Here is a 21,596-nt window from a genome sequence, read left to right on the forward strand (position 1 = left end):
GGTGACAGTGGCGCGTGCCTTTAATCCCAGCACTCGGGAGGCAGAGGCAGGTGGATCTCTGTGAGTTGGAGGCCAGCCTGGTCTACAGAGCGAGATCCAGGGACAGGCACCAAAACTACACAGAGAAACCCTCTCTCAAAAACACAAAACAAAACAAAACAAACCCAACCAACCAAACAAAAAACCCCATACATTATGATCAAGTTGGCTTCATTCTAGTAATGCAAATGTGTGGTTGGGCATGCAAATCAATATATGTAAGACAGCACATAAATAGAATCAGTGGTAGAAATCAATAAATAACAGAGAAAGCATTCATGATGACAAAATCCCCAAAGAAACTGGAAATAGAAAGAGCAACCCTCAGTGCAATTATGCTATCTATGGACAAACCTAAGCTTTACACTAACTGAGGAAAAACTAAAGACTTCTCTAAAATCAAGAATGATACATGTGTGCCCACTATTTGTACTCCTATTCAATACAAGGATAGAAGTCTTAATTAACAATAAAAAAGAGAAAAGAAACGAAAGAGTTAAAATGGGAAAGATGACATATTATCCCTGTTCACTGTGATCATTTACCTAGAAGATCATAAAGACCCGCGACCAGGAAACTTGAAGATCCGATAAGCACCAAATAGTAGGGCACACAATCAACACACAAAAATCATTGTCTCTTTATACCTACCAATAATAAACACCCTAAGAAAGAAACAGGGAAGGAAAACAATGCCATTTTCTTCAGCTACAAAGAAAAAAGAAAAGAAAAGAATAAGCCTGGCAATAGAAAGGCACCAGGGAAGCCAAAACACAAAATAAATGCATTTTAATTAAGGATTCTATTACTGTGACAAAGACCACAACTAAAAGAAACTTAGGAAGGAAAGGGTTCATTTCATCCTCCAGCTCTCAGATCACACTCCATCACTGAGGGAATTAGGGCAGAACTCAAGACAGAAGCCTAGAGGCAGGAGCTGAAGCAGAAGCCGTGGAGTAATGCTGTTTACTGCCTTGCTCTTCATGGCATGTTCACCCACTTTCTTATACCATCGAGGGCCACCTGCCCATGGGTGGCACCACCCACAGTGAGCTGCTTCCTCTCCCCACATTAATCATTGATGAAGAAAATGTACCATAGGCTTGACCATAGGCCAGTCTGATGGAGGCATTTTCTCAATTAAGATTCTCTCTTCCCAGATATATCTAGGTTTGTGTCTAGTTGATAAACACCAACCAGCCCCAAATCTAACAAAGGGAGCGAAAAATCTTTATAACAAAACCTATAAAACACTGGAGAAATACTTTGATGAAGACATTAAAAGATTGAAATATCTCTTGTGCTCATGGTTGGCAGAGCTAACATTATGAGTATGGCCATGTTACCAAAAGTTATCTATAAGGTCAATGCAATGAGTGTCAAAATTCCAATGAAATTCTTCAAAGAAATTGAAGAAACCCTGTGCAAACACACACACACACACACACACACACACACACACACATACACACACACACACACACACACACACACAATAACCAACTAGCCAAATCAGTTTTGAGCCCAAAGGGCAATGTTAGCAGTTATGACAGTACCTGATTTCAGAGGATAGGTAGCATTGCCATGATGATAAAGATAGCAGGGTAATAGCCCAGAGGAGGGCAAAGACATCATAATAAAGTAGAGAACTCACATGGCCACGGTCATCAGGTTCTCAGCACAGATGCCAAAAGCAGATATGACAAAACTGAGCCTCTTCAACACGTGGTTCTGGGAAAACTGGATATTCACACATAGAAGGATAAAACTAGATCCGTAGGTCCAAAAAAACCAATTCAGACTACATCATGTACATAATGTAAGACATGGAACTTTGAAATTATTGACAAAAAACACTCTAAGATATTGGCATGAGCAACAACTTTCTGAAAAGGTCCCCAGGAGCTCAGGAAATAATAGCAAGAACTGAAAAAAATGGGATTGCACAAAATTAAAAAGCTTCTTTTCAGGAAGGGAATTATTAGCAGAATAGAGATAACCTACAAAATCTGGAAAAAAAAGTCTTTGCCGATATTTGTGCGATAGAAATTTATATCCAGAGTGTAGGAAGAGCAACAGCCACAAAAACCAAGAGAAGCATCCAATCCCCAAATGGACAAATGAAGTAAGCATACAATTTTTAAGATTTGAAGTCCAAATGGCTGATAAGTACATGGGAAAATGTCTGACATTCTTAGCCACCAGGTAAGTGCAAACCAAAGCTAACCTGGTAGTTAATGTCGTCCTAATCAGCCTGGCCATTATTAAGAAAACAAATGACAACCAACATTGGGGAGAGTATGGGCAAAGGGAATCCTTGTGAATACTACTAGTGGGAATGTAAATTAGTGTCACTGTGGTGGAAAATCAACAGCAGTTGGTCAGGAGCCTAAAAATAGAGCTACCACATTATCCAGCTTAACTGCTCTCCTGTATGTTCCCGAATGAACCAAAATCTATATACAATAGGTAATAAGAATAAAAATACCCATGTTTATTGGGGCTCTATTCACAAGTTGTCATCAGTCTAGATGCCATTCGTAAATAAGTGAGAATATGTGTAACACAAACAACTAAGTAGTATTCAGCCATAAAGGGTGAAATTATGTCCTTTGAGGGGAAATGATGTAGGCTGGAGATCTTCATATGATGTGAAGCAAGTCATATGAAGAAAGATGAATATTGTGTTTCCTCTAGTATGTGGATCTAGATTTTTAAAAGACCTGGAAGTCGAAAGGAGACTGTTTGAGAAGAGGAAGGACATCAGGATGAAGGGATAAGAAAAGAATAGGGATGAATGTGGTCAAAGTATATTACATACATGCATGAGAATGTCATGATGAAACTTGCTATTTTGTACAATTCACATATACCAGGGACAACTTTAAGAATATATTGTTTAATATTTATTCAATAAAGCCAAGTCACATTAATTGCAGTTATGATTGTATTAATTTTAAATGTAGAACAACTCAACTGATCTCCACCTCTGTTTTCTTATTAAGAGATCAAAGTCTACAGCTGAGTTGAGGAAAGAAGAGACCACACCTCCATTTATAGTTAAGGATGACATAGACAGCAACCTGAAACATCTGCTGTACCAGAAGAAGACAGAGCTGGACCGCCAGATTGCCAGGCAAAAGGGAATATTTGAGCCCTCCATCAAAAGCAGCCTGGAAACTGTGCACGAATCAGAAAGCTTGAAATACCTGTCTATTTCTCTGGTTGAAGAATCACGAAAAGCAGGCATTACCTACATTGTATACCCTAGGAAAAAGAAGAAACTATGGAAGAAAGGATTGAAATTCCACAAGATTGCACTGGTGTATGAACAGCTATCCAAGCCTCCAAAGAAATTAGAAAGGTTCCGTTCAATTTTTTATGGCTTGCGGAGAGTATTATAGTTTGGGAACTTAATTTTATGATTTCATTCAGTATAGTTACTGTTCACTCTCCATGGAAAATATGCTGGCTGGAGAGTAAATCTCCCATTTTAAAATATGTAGGCATTTCGTAGTATGAATACGCAGATTGTTTAACTTCCTATTTTAAGACTGAATCCATTTTATGTCTGAAAGAGTCTCTCTGTGAAAAGAAAAAAAATGTAAGAATACATTTGCTAAACTGGCTTGATGCACATGTCCAATCCCTATTCTAAATGAATACCATCCATTCCAAAATCAAAATAGATTGCTGATATTTCACTGTTTTCAGATTTACATTTTTGTTGAATTGTGTGACAAATATAACAAATTTAAACATTTTGTGTGTTGTTGAGCCTTTCTTCAAGGATCAACACACAAATGTAATTATGTTTTCACCTCCATTGGAGGTAATAACAGCTGGCATATTTTCAAAATTTGGAGAACCTGAAGTGGGAAGAGTGCCCACTCCTGGTATGTTCATGTTTACTGTTTAAGACACAGACAGATGCTTCTTGTAACCAATGCATCTTACCAAAGTTTCCAGTGATTTCTCTTTAGACTTCCTCAGGTAACAGTCTGTTAAACTCAGGCTCAAGTGGAAAGTAAAGACTTTCCTGGTGACAAGCGGTAGAAATGTTTCATTTATTTTGATATTAAGACATGCTGGCTCTTTGGTGTGGTGGGTGACTTATTACCTTGGGACTCTGGAACTTAAAACTTTGTGGGAGACCGCAGAGACAGAGGCCAGCTGTAGCGCGGGAGTTCTCCTGTGTACTGGTCGCCACTGCTCCAGTGTAGCAGGGAGATTTAAGGAGGGTTCAGATAGACTTTTCTTAGTTGAAAAATATCCCTTAGGGAAGAATCAGACATTTGCTGTTTATTTTTGATACATTTGCTGATTTCAAAGTATGAACCTTTGTCATCATAGTAAAACACAAGACCACACCATTTTGCCTGCTCCTCGGGTGACTTCAGTCTAAATAAATGGTGTAATAGCAGACTGAACACTTTCTGGGAGTTTTACAATGCATGAAGACATCTTGAATACTAAGTTTCACCATTTTAAAAATTTACCTCAAAATGTATTATGAAAGAGTTGTAAATAAAAAAATATCACAGGCTGAAATCAACCGGACCCAAAGACTGTAGGAGTCAGTGAACGTCTATACAGTCAAAGCAGGCATTGGTAGCGGAAGCTGTGGAGTGTCAAACTGGTGTTTATACCTTTGATCCCAAATGCATTTTTGTGCACATATCCACCACCCCAAACAAAATCCACGACATAGCTGGAACCAGAAAATCAATTACCTTTATGCCCTCTTTTATAACTCTGTCCACTGCCTGCATTCAGTCTTTCCTCATCCCCTAATATTCCTTGTTTTTTCTACATGTTATACTTATGTATGTGTACATTTTGGTATATATCAATGCTGTTGAGCTTTAAAGGAAAGCAAAATAACAAAATTTGCAGGAAAGTGGGAGATTTAGAATGTATAATGTTATGTGAGGTCACACAATCTAAGGAAGAAAAACCATGCTTGTGCTCCCTCCAAGTGGAAGCTAGCCAATGTTCATCATTTAGAGAAATTTGCCTCTTAATAACCTGATTTAAAATTCGCATATGCTGGGACGTTCACAGCAGGAAGTGTAGGAGGGGCCTTTCAGTGAAAGAGGTGTTTGTATTCAGGGTGGTACATAAGGACTTTCTATTTCCCTTTGAAATCTTAAACTAATTTATGTTTCAGTGTAGATAGTTACTTCAATATAGGAAGTAGCGGTTAGCTCAAAAGAAGTTAGGGAGCACCTTGAAGATAATTTTATTTCTATATTTAGGACATTTCCCACTCATTTTGGTGACTCAGAAGTATCATTCTTACCATTTATATCTGGCTTTCCTCTTGTTGAGTGGTAGTCGTTCTTGGCTGACTCCCTTCAAGATTGGAAATGGACCACATGTGCTTTTACATATGGAGGCAAATCTTCACTCCGGAAGGTTATTCCTGCAGAAGGTCATTGGGACTAAAGTCCCAGACTCATGCATTTTCTTTCAGCCCCCCTCGAGACAGGCTGGCCCTGTTACTTCCCTCCTCAGCTGGGAAATGGCAGAATGCCACAGACCGACAATAATAGCGAGTCTTCGCTGTTCCTCTAGAAGTTATCTTCGACTCTGAGCCCCGAGTCGTGAGGCTGGCCAGTGAGGGACAAGGGGGAAATCATTGGTAGATGATGTCTTTGCTCCGCTGGCAGGGTTCAGCTTTTCCTTATTCTGTTCCTTTGAAAACCGGAGGCAGTTCAGTTCCAGGAACAAGGATGCATCAGCTATCTTCACATCTGTATTCTAGCTGCCACGTACTAGGCCCTTGGTGACCAGGCCATGCCGCTTTATTTCGTAGGCTGTTTCCTCATCTGGAAGATGTGCTTATCTGCTGCAGTTTCTTTGAGCTCGAAAGTCAGAGTAAAACCAACTTTATCCTTATACAAATGGAATATCTTGAGCAACACATTTAAGCTGTTGACAATTTCCCTGTTTCCTTCAACAGTGTCACATCTCACCTCAAGCTAATTACGTGTACACAGATTCCACCGTGAGAGCCTGGCCTCCCTCCATTGGCAGATGAAGGAGCAGGTTAATCTACTGTGTTGTTCCTTCTAATGAGAAACCGTGAACCATACTCTTGGCTCTGAAAACGTGGATCTAGACTTTCTGATCATGCTTTTAATTTTTTTCTTCCCTTTTAATTTGGGCTATTTAATTTAAATGATCCGAGACTACAGCTTTTCCTTGTAAAAGTTCACCCATTATCTGTGTTTGCTTTTTACATTCTTCTAGAGACTTGCCTAGCAGGTTCTAGTTGCTTGTTTCCTTTAAGATATTATAATTATTTTATCAGCTAATAAGATAATACATGCTCATTGTAAAAAATTTAGAAAATATTGCAGTCCGGTCACTAAATCACCCATTAACATAGTTTTGAATGGGTATATACAAACACAGTCAAACAAACCTGTGGGAACAGGTTAGCTTTTCTGCCTATGCATGTATGTGAAACGTGTGCTTCCATAGTATATCGAGCACACGGGATTCTACCCATCAAGCTCTGGTATTGATTGTTTCTGTGATGTAGGTAGTTGGTGGGGATGGGTTGAGAAGAGACTTCTCCAAGGTTTACTTTATACCATCTAAATTGTTTGATTTTTCCCCCCCCACTGGACATACATTTATGGTTAAAAAGTAACTTTTTGATTTTCTTTTTAAAAAGTCTTTTGGGGGAAATCAGTGGAAGGTGGGGATTCTCAAAATCTATCTCCATTCACTGTGAGTGTCTTGCAGAGCAGCCAAGGGGCTCTGCAAATTAAAACGTAACTGTGCTCTTTCCCAGATTTACAGAGCTGTAAACGAAGTACACATGCATTTTACTTTCAAGTATTTATTTTGCGAAGGGCTCTTAGAACTGATAATCACTTCTGCTTTAAAGCGGGAATGTACTGCAGACAGAGGAAGAAGTGAGCAGGTAGTGAAGGGAAATTGTTACTTTAGTCCAGCAGTTCATTTCTTCAGAGGAAATTTATTGAGCACCTTCTGTATATCAGATACTCTTCTGGATAGGCAACTACCGATGAGGACAGCAAAGAGTGCTAACCAATCTCCTGCCCTCAGAGAGTTTATAATCCAGTTGGGAAAGTGGGAGTGGAAAGAGGAACTCATGATCTTAAGGAAGTGATAAATATAATGATGAGAATAAGGCAGGGCAGCAGGAGCTGCTGTGTTAGTGTTCGGATGCCTCTATGACTTAGAACTGAATGGTATGGAAGAAGGAAGTGTTTAAATCTCTGAAGAAAAGGTAAAAGCAAGTGAAAATGCCCCCAGGGTGGAGGATATGCTTATTGTTTTCAGATAGCACCCAGACCAGTGTCTGGAACAAAAGAGATTGGTAAGAAAAAAAAAAAAAAACAAAGTAAGTTCAAGGAAGCATTTGGGGATAATGGTCATGGTAAATGAGAAATGTAAAGTTACTCATAAGGGTGCCCAGAAGTCAAGGCTCTGGAGATGGCTTAGTGGGTAAGAATACTTGTACATGCATAGGATCGTGAGTTCAAATTACCAGCACCCACATAAAAATAATGGGCATGGGTGCATGCGCCTGTAACCCTGTCATTGGGGGTGAGGAAAGGCAGAGGCAGGTGGGTCTCAGCAGCTCACTAGCTAGCTAGCAGAGCTGAAATAGAGCTTCCGGTTCAGGGAGATACTGTGGCTCAGGAGAAAAGTGGCAAATTACAGTGGGTAACAACCAACATCCTCCTCTGGCATCTGTGTGCATTTATGAGTATTTGCAGCCACACATGCTTGTGCACATACACACACACACACCATACACACACACACACACACACACACACACACACACATAAAATTTTAAAAAAGGAAAACGTGTGTTTGTAAGTCATTGTGAACTTGAGAAGAGGATAGAGATGTTTGTAGGCTATGATAAGTATTTTGGATCTTTAAATACAAAAAGGGTCCCTGAGAGTGGAGAGAAGTTTGTTGAAATGATCAACTACATATTAGAGAAAACTCACTGTGGTGGTGGTATGGATTAAGGGATTGTAGTGGAAACACGAAGACCCACAAGAAAGCTATTGAATGACCCATCTGAGAAATGGCTGCTCGGTCTGACGTGGTGGCAATACAGGTGGATAAAAGTGGCCATACTCTAGACAGACGTTGGGAGTACAGCCTACAATATTTGCTCATGGATATGAGGGAAAAAATTTAGGATACTCTCAAGGATTTTTTACTGGAGCCATTGAAAATATCAAAAGTTTTCTCCCAGATGGTCAAGACTGTGCAAGGAGCAGGTAGGCACGATGCCAGTCGGACAGAGCACTAAGAGGAACGTACATCCGTTTAGCTTTTCAGATCACAGTGACATTGTAGGACAGGTAAGATGGCGTGGAGGCCAGCAAAGGTGGATAGTTCTGCTCCTGCTGTATACATGTAAGCTTCCGGTGATGCACCATGCCACAGCCATGAAAAAAGAAAGCCAGAGCAACAGCTGCCAATCACACGCCAGAAAGTGTGACCATTGCTTTAGTAAATATAGTTCCCACATCCAGACCTAAGGTGGCCATTGTAATCTACACTTGATTAAATTTACATTCACTCTAAGTTACGGTAATTTTCTTCCAGACATTTGGTGTTTTTAGTACTGGGCAAATAGGAAATGGAGATGTGGAGTGGTCACCTGTATTTGTCTTTGAAATTGCTGATGGTGCCATTATTATGAATGTGATTTTTTTCAGTGATCTGGTGGATTTTATTGTGTGCCGTCTTACTGCTCGATGGGGTGGGGGTGGGATGGGGCACCTCGAGAGACTCCCGCTTGATCTTTATTACCATTATGTCTTTGTCTACACTACATTCCTTCTGAGTCACTCATTGCTGCCACATGTTCCAGGATGAGAAAATGACTACATGGTGGGGCTTCATAGGACCATTATTAGACAGTCCAAATCTAGTAATAGTCTTCCTACCACTTGATTAATTAGTTCCTTAATTGTATTGATGGACTTGGTAGCATTGGATACTGATAAGTTCAGAGTTAGCATCTATTGACCTCCAGAAAATCCAAGTATTTGTGTTTGGAATCTTTTGGTGGGAAATTCATGGATGCATGTGTCACGTGGTGGGGTACTCTCCTTGGGATCTGGCCTGTGCTCCGTGACAAGTGAGGTGTTAGGCTGTGAACTCTTTTGGTCCTGAGATCTGGGCAAGAGGACATGAATCTCAAATATACAGCTATTTCGTTTTATGCCCAGCAGACCCAGAAGTTTCTTGCTTATCTAAGACAAACAATACCTTTGCAGGCTGCCCATCTGTCGTATCACTGAGAAACCATAGCCATTTAGTTATTGCCACAGGTCCTTGCAAAGTAAAATGCTCTTATCATCTTGCTGTTCCTGTGGTTAATTGTTGTAATTGTGTCTTTGGTGTCTGCAATAGCAGGGCACTTTTAGCTGGGATTTGCCCCTCTACCATCCTGTTAGTCCTGCTGTGACCACTGAACCACATCAGTTCCTTCCTGGTCCTCCAGTTACCCACATCTGTCTCAGCAGCTGTTGTGTTACTGTATGTGCCTTCACCTTTACATTTTCTGTTTTCCCTTCAGGGGCTAGAGCTTGATTAAGGATGCCACATTTTACAGATCAATTCTCAGTTCCATGAGGTTTCGAGTTCATTCTTCCATGGCAGGGATTCTTAGAGTGTGTTCTTGAATCAGTATGTTTTATGTGGAAACTTGTTAGGATGCGCAAACCCTAGCTCTCCACCTGATGCTTGCTAAATTAGAGATTATGAAGGCGCCCAAATCTGCATTTCAGCAAGCCTCCTGGGTGATTCTGATGCAGGGTAACTTCCAAGACCATTTGCTAGGCATTGCCAGGGTAGTGTAATAAAGACAGAACTAACTAGGGCCAGCAGCCCCTAATCTAAGGGCATACAGTAGAGGATGGATTTGGGAGGGTGAGGGGCTGGCCGCTATGGTTCTGCAAGAGTATCCACATCTCACAGCTGGGAGACCTTGGGGAGCGCACAGATTGTAATTCAGTGTAGGTATGAGGCAATGTGACAGACAGTATAGTCCCAAAAGCTACTTATGCAGGGGGAGAGCACATCTCGCAGATGAGGGATATGCCTTCTCTCAGCCAGTTTCTTCTGTTAGGGAAGATAAGTGGAATTTGGGGGAAAAATCCCTTTCCCCCCCATATCTGTTTTGTGTTCACTCTATCACCTTGGTGTACTTAAGGGGTTTGGACCCTCAGTAGGTACTGCCACTATTCTGTTCTTCTAAAGTGCCTTACTCAGCCCTCATCAGAGAAGCTTCCTCCTGTAGTAGATGGGCACCAACACAGAAACGCACAACTAGACAATGTACAGACAGTGAAACTTTGTTAAGTTACTGTATGTCTTAGGGTTCCTTTTTCTGTGATGAAGCACCATGACCAAAAGGAATTTGGGGAGGAAATTCGGCTTACTCTTCTACATCATTGTTCATCACTGGAGGAAGTCAGGACGGGAACTCAAACAGGGCAGGAACCTGGAGGCAGGAGCTGATGCAGAGGCCATGGAGGGGGGCTGCTGACTGGTTTGTTCCTTACGGTTTACTAAGCCCACTTTTTTTTATAGAGCCCAGTATCACCAGCCCAAGGGTAGCACCAACCACAGTGGACTGGGCCCTCCCACAACAATCACTAATTAACATGTCCTACAGGCTTGCAGCCAGCCAGCCCTATTTCTTGGAGGCACTTTCCCAATTGAGGTTCCCTACTCTTAAGATGGCTTTAACTTATGTCAAACGACATAATACTGTCCAGCACACTGACCTCCAGGCAGAGCTTATGAGAATGGCTTGCACTGAAATGTGGAGTGGAGATTCTAAGAAGAGACTAAAAGAATGGGAACCTTTTCCTCTTTTTATTCTCCGGCTTTGGCATGATGACTTCCTTATGAAATAAACTAAGTAAATAAAAGATGATGGGGCGAAACCTTTCTCCAAACTTCCAGTAGAATGTCTTTATCCCGTCTCCCTTAGCTACGACACTGCCACACATACAGCCAATGCTACTGAATGAAAGCTCTGTTGCCAATGGAGGACTTGAGGAGGAACCGGTAGATGCATTTTTTGAAAGCCTGAATGATCCAAGTTTCATAGTTTACTGAAGACATAAACTTCAAGTTCTTATCCCTGGTAGCCTTTGGGAGAAGAAGCATGTCCTTTGTCCCTTCCAGCTTACCTTCTAAATTCCCTGCCACAATCGTGCTGGTAGAAGATGAGGTTGTGAATTAGATCAGAAAGGAGCACCGTTTTTGTTATTCCAGCATCTAGGGAGGCTGCCCCATTACACATGTATTTCCATTTAGTTTACAGAGATTCTTCCTATTGTGTTACAGCTTTGATGACTGAAAAAGTTAAGTTGGATTACATAAATTAGCAATTTCTGATAATAGAAAAATAGTAACTTTATATGTGGTTGAGTTAAATCATTGATCAGAAAGATAATTGTGCTTCTGTAATTAAAAATTAATCATTCTTTTTGAAACTAGATCAACATCTCATGGAATACTTCCTGGACAGAAAAAATTTTTCCTTAAAGTTCCAGTATACGAACGTCAAATAAGGTCTCCCAGTGTACCCGCGATTTTAAATTTTGATAAATTTGTTCAAAGTAAAGGAGGAATACCAGAAAATACTGATCCTCGAACATGGGCTATTGAGATGTTTGCTAAAGAGAAACCTCAGAAAACACGTATACCAGTGATACATGTTCAAAAAGACACCCCAGAACCAGTGGCCGAGCTCCCCAAGCTGGAACTAAATGATCATGTGAAGTGTGACCTGCCACCAGAGGTCATTAAGTATTATGAAGCTGAAGTGGAGAGGTTGACTCAAGAAATTAAAAATGAGAAAAGAAATCCCGTGTTCGCATATTGTAGGCGTGGAGCTATTTATAGAAAACTGGGAAAGTTGCAAAGTGCCATGAATGACCTCCAAGAAGTAAGTCTTAAAGAATAAAAATAACACAACTCACCATTTACATTGCTTTTCTTTATACAGTAGTCATTTTTGTTGAGATATTGAACTGTGAATGATTGTAGTATAGTTTATGGGGTTGTGAAATACAATTATTGGCGTTTTCAAATACTTATTAAAAACACTAGACTCTTGTTTTTTGATTTGGGAGGTTTTATTTTATGTTGTATGCATGTAAAGCCACTGATGTCAATGATGTTTGAAAAACTCATTTAATGTTTTCTCCCCCCTTTGGAAAATGAACTTATCCGATTTTCTTTATATACATGTGTTTTTCAGACCATATTTGTGGAGCCATTGTTTCTAAATGCCTATTGGCACAGACATTTCATTTATCTTTTCCAAGACAAAATTAATGATGCTTTGGATGACTTGAATTTTATAAATAAATATAATAAAAACCATGCAGGTGGGTTGCAAATGGAAACAGTTACACTACCCGTCTCTTTATCTCAGCTTTTGTCACTCTTACTACATAGAAATAAACTGATAGGTACAAGTTCTGTAATAGGGTGTGACTGCCTTGGCTTTGGAGCTCATGTAACCTTATGCTGTTTTCAAATAACTCGCTCTGTTTGGATTTCTTTTCTGGAGACCTGTTTCAGCACAGTGCCTTTCACTCGTCTCAAAGAGAATATGAGCTCAAAACCGTAGATCGGTGTCGATTTGTAAGTCTTTTCACGACCACAAGTTTCAAAACGAGAGCTGTGCTGCTTTGAAGGCCTCGGAGCGAATGAAATCCATACCTGTCAGATGCGCTGTTTTCTAATTGCCCGAACTTTGAGACACAGAACTTTCTAGAAATGTGGAATTGTCACACCCATCTTTAAATCCCTGGCACTCACAGATCCACACGATATAGATAAGATGGCTAAATGTTTTCTGATCTGTGTTGGTCTATGTGCTAAAAGTCCATACAATTCTGTGTCATTCAAACCTAACTTTTTACTACAATTGTTAAGACTGAAACATTTTAAACAGATACAGAGGTGAGTGTTAATTTTACCACTTCAGTGTAAGGCTACTTGAAACTGCAAATGAATATTTAGACTTTGAGAATAAATTAGGTGTAGAACTTGGGTAAATGAAATAAAGTATACTAGTAAAAACCACTTGAGGGCTGCAGTTTTGAGCAGAATTGCTGCTATAAATTCTCACAGTTAATGGAAAGTTTGTAAAACAGAGTTTACCTTTCATCTTTAGAGGCATATTTATCAAAGGCAGAGATTTTCAGAGAGAAGAAGGACTACACACTGGCGATTTTGAATTACAGCCAGGCAATTAAGTGCAGGCCCAAAGACGCTGACCTCTATTTCAAGAGGGGGGAGTTGTATGAGAAGACAAACAGCGTGCTGGCCATTGATGACTATTCAAAAGTAAGCTTTATAATGCTCTGTGCTTCCATTTATAGATTTTGTATTGCAAACGTTCTTTTTAGACTTACTTTAAGAGTGTTTGGCCTGCAGGTATGCATCTGCACCAGGTGCATGTCTGGTACCCGCAGAGGTCAAAAGACCATTAAGGTCCCTGGAACTGGAGTTACAGATGATTGTGAGACACCACATGGGTGCTGGAAAACAAACACCAGGTCTTCTACAAGAGCAACAAACTGCTAACAACCACTGAGTCATCTCTCCAGCTTCCTAGCCAAAGTTTTTAACAGTCATCACGTGTCTTATAATCAAATTATGTTAGGAACTAGGACTTCCATTGCTGGTTTGCTGTTATCACCAATTCCATGAGTTAAAGGAGTTGGAAAAGGAATGGAAATCAAAGGTGGGTGGGAAACAGTTGAGGCAACCTCAAAGAAGTCTCAACTTTTCTGGTTCTCTAATCTTGGACTAAGAAACGTGGTTTTCAGAGGCCTTTGAAAATTGCCTTTTCTCCTTAGATAATAGAAGAAATTGCTTTCTCCTTTTGCTAAACTCTTGAACAGGTTCTTGAAGAGGCTGCGATCACAGACTCATTGTCTCTTTCATTCATTCGCAAATATTTGTTGACTGAGATAGAGCATAAGATAGTAGATAAATGGTAAATGATATAGAAATGTTGCTGGATTATGCAGATCTCAAAGAAAAGTTACTTAAGGGAAGATAGACACACATACATGAGATATAAAATTATGATAGTGCCATGAAGGACAGAAGGTTGGGAGGGAAGTATGTGTATTTGTAGGTGTTGGGATGCCCAAAAGGAAGTGAGCTTTTGATTGAATCACACCCTGAGGTTGCCATCAAGGGACAGGTTTCCCCTGGCTCCAGCAAGACTTTTTCATCTACTGACTTTTAGCTATAAATCTTAGTCCCGAGTACAATGGACAAATTAAAGGAAATTATTTAAATTATTCATTTGTACATATTCCCAACTGCCACGTTTCTTCCTGGGTTAGCTTAGCAATCTTCTATTTAAGGCAAGTATTATTGGTCTTGTAGCTTCTGATCTAGAAGTCACCAAAAAATCTCTTTTGAAGATGCAAGTATCATTACACATACTGAATAGGTTTAAATTATGAATATATACATAGATGTATATACAGGTATGTGTATGCATGTAACAATGAAAAAAGAGATCATGAATTTGAAAGAGAGCAAGGAGGAATATATGGGAAGGTTTGAAGGAAAGGAAGGGAAGGGAGAAATGATATAATTATAATCTCAAAATTAAAGGAAAACATTTTAATATTAATAATTATTGATTCACCTCACTTTCTGCATCTGACACCAGTAGTTTAGCAATGGATGAATATAGCGACCTGAAATCAAACAATTCTCCATCTGCTTAGTGTGTTTCTTTCTGCTTTAAACATCCCTGTTTAAACATCTGCTTTAAACTCCTCTGTGCGGCAGTTCCTCCCTAGCGTCAACTGGCAAGCCATGGCCCAGCTGAACATACGGTGACTCTGCCCTCTGCTGCTTCGCATGGCAGTGTGTAATTGTGAGCCACGTCTCTGCCATTTCATTTCTTCTTCTCACATTAGGGACGAGATGAAACCATCGTCTATATGGCTGAATCAGCTCAGCTCTACCACCTACTGTTAGGACAGAATGATAGGAGACAATGCAACTCCACTCTTCAATTCTCTTATTTTTGAGATTATAATATAATTACATCATTTCCCCCTTCCCTCTTTTTTTTTTTCTCAAACCCTCACACATATCCCTTCTTTGTCTTTTTAAAATTCAGGGCCTCATTTTTCATTAATTGCTGTCACATGCATAGACATGTGTGTGTGTGTGTGTGTGTGTATTCCAAATTGTTTAGTCTGTATAATGTTACTTCTATGTATTTTGTGAGGGTTGAGCATTTGATCTTGGATAACCAATGGTGTGCTCGTCCCTGGGGAAGACCATTTCTTCTGCTTTCAGCTTTCCTTAGTTGTCTGTACTTCTTTGTGTACAGATGAAGCCTCCTGGTCTTTCCCCACCCACCTAGTCATGTCTGTTATTTCTGTCCTCCTCTGGCTCAAGTTTAGGCAACCAGGTGGGTGAGACTTAATGGGAGTAGCTTCTGACATTACTAGGAGACACAGGAATTTTTTTATTAGGGAAAGCATCAGCAGTCAAAAGCTTTGGTTTCTTGTATTTACTGTTTGTCTTTACTTGTGGATGATATTTCCCCATCAAGAATTTGACGATGGTACATTTCCTAATATAATCTTAAACACCAATCTGAAAGTGCGTTCGTCTTGTGTAACTTGAAGTTGACTATGCACTTGTTTTAGTTTTTTTTTTCCCCTCATCGTGTGTTATGTTTGAATCCTCACACCACTCTAGTGTATTTTCTTCGATCCCAAGAGAACAGATGCATGGATGAAACGTGCAATGCATTGCTTTGAAAATGAAAACTGGGTTGGAGCCATATATGATTTTACAGCTCTGTTAAAACTTGAGCCCCGAAATACTCATGCAAGGTAAGAATTACTTTAGATGAAAAATTCTCAGGAAAAAATGTTGCACATAATCTGACAGCCATTTTAAAACAATGAGCTAATTTCAGTGTCAAGCTATTTTTTTTTTTTTTGCATTTCCAAGTGCTAACCACTTTGCGACCATATAAAGCATTGCTTAGCATCTGTAATTTCCTTCTTTACATTTCCTTTTCATTCGTCACCTTTGTGTCCACTGAGTACAGAGATCTGTTCAAATATATTTCTGTAATATCTTATTGTAGCTTGTATACTAAGTTTCACTATTTTATTTTATTGTTTCTTTCCTTTTAATGAAAATAGATTTTTTTCTCATATAGTATACCCCAAGATTACAATTTCCCCTCACTCTTCTCCTCCCAGTTCCTCCCCACCTCCCGTCTTATCCAGATCCATTCCCTTTCTGTCTCTCATTAGAAAACAAGCAGGCGGTTCTGGCCACCGGACAGCTCCCCTTCTAGCCCCATCGGGAGGGATCCCCTTTTCCAAGCCCCCCGGCAGCCCCTGCAATCTCCGCGCCCTGCCCCCACGCCCATCTGCCCGTGACTCCAGCCACTTCCTGAGACTTAGAGACCGGCCCCCAGCTCCCAGCCTGCTCCCGATTGCCACTCTGGACCAGAGCCCGCCCCGGACTTCCCTTCTGGACCAGAGAGTAGGACAAGAGAACTCCCTTTTGGACAAAAGAGAGAGTCTTCCTGAATCTGTCAGCTCTTTCTGAAACAAGTACACTGATAAGACGAAGAAAGAACCACAAGGAGATGGGCAGACGTCAAGGCAGAAGTACATACAGCAAAATGAAGAGCAATACAGCATCACCAGAACCTAGCCCGCCTCCAACATCTAGACCTGAACACCAAAATTGGAAGAAGCAGAAGAAAGTAGCCTTATGAGTAACTTCATGAAGAAGGTAGAGGCTTGTGTAGAGGAAAAGACAAGGAAATTGGAAGAACGCTATAAACAACTAGAGGAAAGAGCAAACAAATTAGAAGAAAACAATAAAGCCCTCCAAGAAAAAAATAAATTCCTGGAAGAAAACATTAAAGTCCTGGAAGAAAACATTAAAGTCCTGGAAGAAAACAATAAAACACTGAAAGAAAATCATGAAAAAGCAATGAAACAAACAAAGGAAACAGGCCAAGAACTGAAAAAGGAAATTGAAAAAATAAAGAAGACACAAACAGAGGGAATGCTGGAAATAGAAACCCTGAGTAAAAGATCAGGAACTTCGGATGCAAGTATAACCAACAGAATGCAAGAGGTGGAAGAGAGGATTTCTGGCATTGAAGATACAGTAGAAGAAATAGTTTCATCAGTTGAAGGAAACACTAAAGCCAACAAAGTCATGAACCAAAATGTCCAAGAAATCTGGGACACCATGAAAAGACCAAACCTACGAATTATAGGGATAGAAGAAGGTGAAGAATACCAACTCAAAGGCACAGAAAATATATTCAACAAAATTATAGAAGAAAACTTTCCCAACTTAAAGAAGGAAATGCCTATGAAGATACAAGAAGCCTATAGAACACCAAACAGACTAGACCCCCAAAAAAAGTCCCTCGACACATAATAATTAAACAACTAAATGTACAGAATAAAGAAAGAATATTAAGAGCAGCCAAGGAAAAAGGCCAAGTGACCTATAAAGGTAAACCCATCAGAATAACACCCGATTTCTCAATGGAGACTTTGAAAGCCAGAAGGACCTGGACAGATGTAATGCAGACACTAAGAAACCATGGATGTCAGCCCAGACTAATATACCCAGCAAAACTTTCAATCATCATAGACGGAAGGAACAAGACATTCGAAGACAAAGCCAGATTTAAACAATACCTATCCACAAACCCAGCCCTACAGAAAGCACTAGAAGGAAAATTCCAACCTAAGGAAGTCAGATACACACTCGAAAACACAGGCAATAGATAAAGCCACAACAGTAAACCCCAAAGAAGGGAAGTACACACACACTACCACCAAAAATGACAGGGATGAACAATCACTGGTCGTTAATATCCCTTAATATCAACGGACTTAATTCACCTATAAAAAGACATAGACTTACAGAATGGATACGAAAGCAGAACCCAACTTTCTGCTGCATACAAGAAACACATCTCAAATTCAAAGACAGACACTACCTAAGAATAAAAGGCTGGGAAAAGACTTTCCAATCAAATGGTCTTAAGAAACAAGCAGGGGTAGCCATACTGATATCCAACAAAATAGACTTCAAACTAAAATCAATCAAAAGAGATAAAGAAGGACATTACATATTCATCACAGGAAAGATCCACCAAGATGAAGTTTCAATTCTGAACATTTATGCCCCAAACACAAGGGCACCCACATATGTAAAAGAAACATTACTAAAACTTAAACCACATATAAAACCCCACACATTAATAGTGGGAGATCTCAACACCCCACTTTCACCACTGGACAGATCTCCCAAATCGAAACTTAACAGAGAAATAAAGGACTTAACTGATATCATGACCCAATTGGATCTAATAGATATCTACAGAACATTCCATCCTAACAAGAAAGAATATACATTCTTCTCAGCACCCCATGGAACTTTCTCTAAAATTGACCACATACTTGGCCACAAAGCATATCTCAACAGATACAAAACAATTAGAATAACCTCCTGTGTTCTATCAGACCACCATGGGTTAAAGTTAGATCTCAACAACAACAAAAACTACAGAAAACCTACTTTCTCATGGAAACTGAATAATGCTCAACTAAATCACCAATGGGTTAAGGAAGAAATAAAGAAAGAAATTAAAGACTTCCTAGAGATCAATGAAAATGAAGACACCACATACCCAAACTTATGGGACACAATGAAAGCAGTGCTAAGAGGGAAATTCATAGCACTAAATGCACACATAAAGAAGTTGGAGAAATCTCACACTAGTGACTTAACAGCACACCTGAAAGCTCTAGAACAAGAAGAAGCAAAGTCTCCCAGGAAGAATAGACGCCAGGAAATTATCAAAGTGAGAGGGGAAATTAATAAATTAGAAACTAAGAGAATAATACAAAAAATTAATGAAACAAAGAGTTGGTTCTTTGAGAAAATCAACAAGATAGACAAGCCCTTATCCAAACTAACCAAAAGACAGAGAGAGAGAATCCAAATCAACAAAATCAGAAATGAAAAGGGGACATAACAACAGACATTGAGGAAATCCAGAGAATTATAAGGTCATATTTCAAAAACCTCTACTCCACAAAACTGGAAAACCTAAAAGAAATGGACATTTTTCTGGATAAGTACCACATACCTAAGTTAAATCAAGACCAGATAAACTATTTAAATAGCCCAATAACCCCTAAGGAAATAGAAACAGTCATTAAAAGTCTCCCAACCAAAAAAAGCCCAGGATCAGATGGTTTCAGCGCAGAATTCTACCAGATCTTCAAAGAAGAGTTAATACCAATACTCTCTAAATTGTTCCACATAATAGAAACAGAAGGAACATTACCAAACTCCTTTTATGAGGCTACAATTACCCTGATTCCTAAACCAAACAAGGATACAACAAAGAAAGAGAACTACAGACCGATCTCCCTCATGAACATTGATGCAAAAATACTCAATAAAATATTGGCAAACAGACTCCAAGAACACATCAGAACAATTATCCACCATGATCAAGTAGGCTTCATCCAGGGATGCAAGGGTGGTTCAACATACGAAAGTCCATCAATGTAATACACCATATAAACAAACTCAAAGAAAAAAACCACATGATCATCTCACTAGAAGCAGAAAAGGCATTTGACAAAATCCAGCACCCTTCATGATAAAAGTCTTGGAGCGATCAGGAATACGGGGAACATACCTAAACATAATAAAGGCAATATATAGCAAACCAACAGCCAACATCAAATTAAATGGAGAGAAACTCAAAGCAATTCCACTAAAATCAGGAACGAGGCAAGGCTGTCCACTCTCCCCATACTTATTCAATATAGTACTTGAAGTTCTAGCCAGAGCAATAAGACAACATAAGGAGATTAAGGGGATACAAATTGGAAAGGAAGAAGTCAAGCTTTCCCTATTTGCAGATGACATGATAGTATACTTGAGTGACCCCAAAGATTCCACCCAGGAATTGATAAAGCTTATAAACACCTTCAGCAACATAGCAGGATACAAGATCAACTCAAAAAAATCAGTAGCCTTCCTATATACAATGGACAAAGAAGATGAGAAGGCAATTAGAGATACATCACCCTTTACAATAGCCAAAAATGACATAAAATACCTTGGGGTAACACTAACCAAGCAAGTGAAGGACCTATATGACAAGAACTTTAAGTCCCTGAAAAAAGAAATTGAAGAAGATGTCAGAAAATGGAAAGATCTCCCATGCTCATGGATAGGCAGGGTTAACATAGTAAAAATGGCAATCTTACCAAAAGCAATATACAGATTCAATGCAATCCCCATCAAAATACCAACACAATTCTTCACAGACCTGGAAAGAATAATACTCAACTTCATATGGAAAAACAAAAAACCCAGAATAGCTAAAAGAAACCTGTACAATAAAACAACTTCTGGAGGCATCACAATCCCTAACTTCAAGCTCTACTATAGAGCTACAGTAATAAAAACAGCTTGGTATTGGCATAAAAACCGACATGTGGACCAATGGAATCGAATTGAAGACCCTGATATTAACCCACACACCTATGGACATATAATTTTTGACAAAGAAGCCAAAAGTGTACAATGGAAAAAAGAAAGCATCTTCAACAAATGGTGCTGGCATAACTGGATATCAACGTGTAGAAGGCTGCAAATAGATCCATATCTGTCACCGTGCACAAAACTTAAGTCCAAGTGGATCAAAGACCTCAACATAAATCCAGCTACTCTAAACCTGCTAGAAGAGAAAGTAGGAAGTAATCTTGAACGCATTGGCATAGGAGATCACTTCCTAAATATAACACCAGTAGCGCAGACACTGAGACAAACAATCAATCAATGGGACCTCCTGAAACTGAGAAGCTTTTGTAGAGCAAAGGATACGGTCAACAAGGCAAAGCGACAGCCTACTGAATGGGAAAAGATCTTCACCAACCCCACAGGTGACAGAGGACTGATATCCAGAATATATAAGGAACTCAAGAAATTAGACATCAAAACGACCAACAGTCCAATTGAGAAATGGGCTTTAGAATTAAACAGAGAATTCTCAACAGAGGAAACCCAAATGGCTGAAAGACATTTAAGGAACTGCTCAACATCCCTAATCATCAGGGAAATGCAACTCAAAACAACTCTGAGATACCACCTTACGCCTGTCAGAATGGCTAAGATCAAAAACACTGAAGACACTTTATGCTGGAGAGGTTGTGGAGCTAGAGGAACTCTCCTCCACTGCTGGTGGGAATGCAAGCTTGTACAACCACTTTGGAAATCAATATGGCGCTTTCTTAGAAAATTGGGAATCAATCTCCCCCAAGATCCAGCTATACCACTTTTGGGCATATACCCAAGAAATGCTCAATCATACCACAAGAGCACTTGCTCAGCTATGTTCATATCAGCATTGTTTGTAATAGCCAAAACCTGGAAACAACCTAGATGCCCTT

The 21,596-nt window shown here is 39.7% G+C and overlaps 1 protein-coding gene across 1 annotated transcript in view; it reads left to right on the plus strand.

Annotated features, from left to right (window-relative positions):
* The window catches only part of Ttc6 (tetratricopeptide repeat domain 6), a 194,777-nt gene that overhangs the window by 112,428 nt on the left and 60,753 nt on the right, over positions 1 to 21,596 (plus strand). The window contains exons 11-15 of the mRNA XM_028869755.2: positions 3,045 to 3,403; positions 11,566 to 12,016; positions 12,332 to 12,461; positions 13,256 to 13,428; positions 15,826 to 15,962. Coding sequence (XP_028725588.1) covers positions 3,045 to 3,403; positions 11,566 to 12,016; positions 12,332 to 12,461; positions 13,256 to 13,428; positions 15,826 to 15,962 — 1,250 coding nt within the window. The remainder of the gene's footprint in view (positions 1 to 3,044; positions 3,404 to 11,565; positions 12,017 to 12,331; positions 12,462 to 13,255; positions 13,429 to 15,825; positions 15,963 to 21,596) is intronic.

This window comes from Peromyscus leucopus, chromosome 14, assembly GCF_004664715.2.
Source record: "Peromyscus leucopus breed LL Stock chromosome 14, UCI_PerLeu_2.1, whole genome shotgun sequence".
Lineage (NCBI taxonomy): Eukaryota > Metazoa > Chordata > Mammalia > Rodentia > Cricetidae > Peromyscus > Peromyscus leucopus.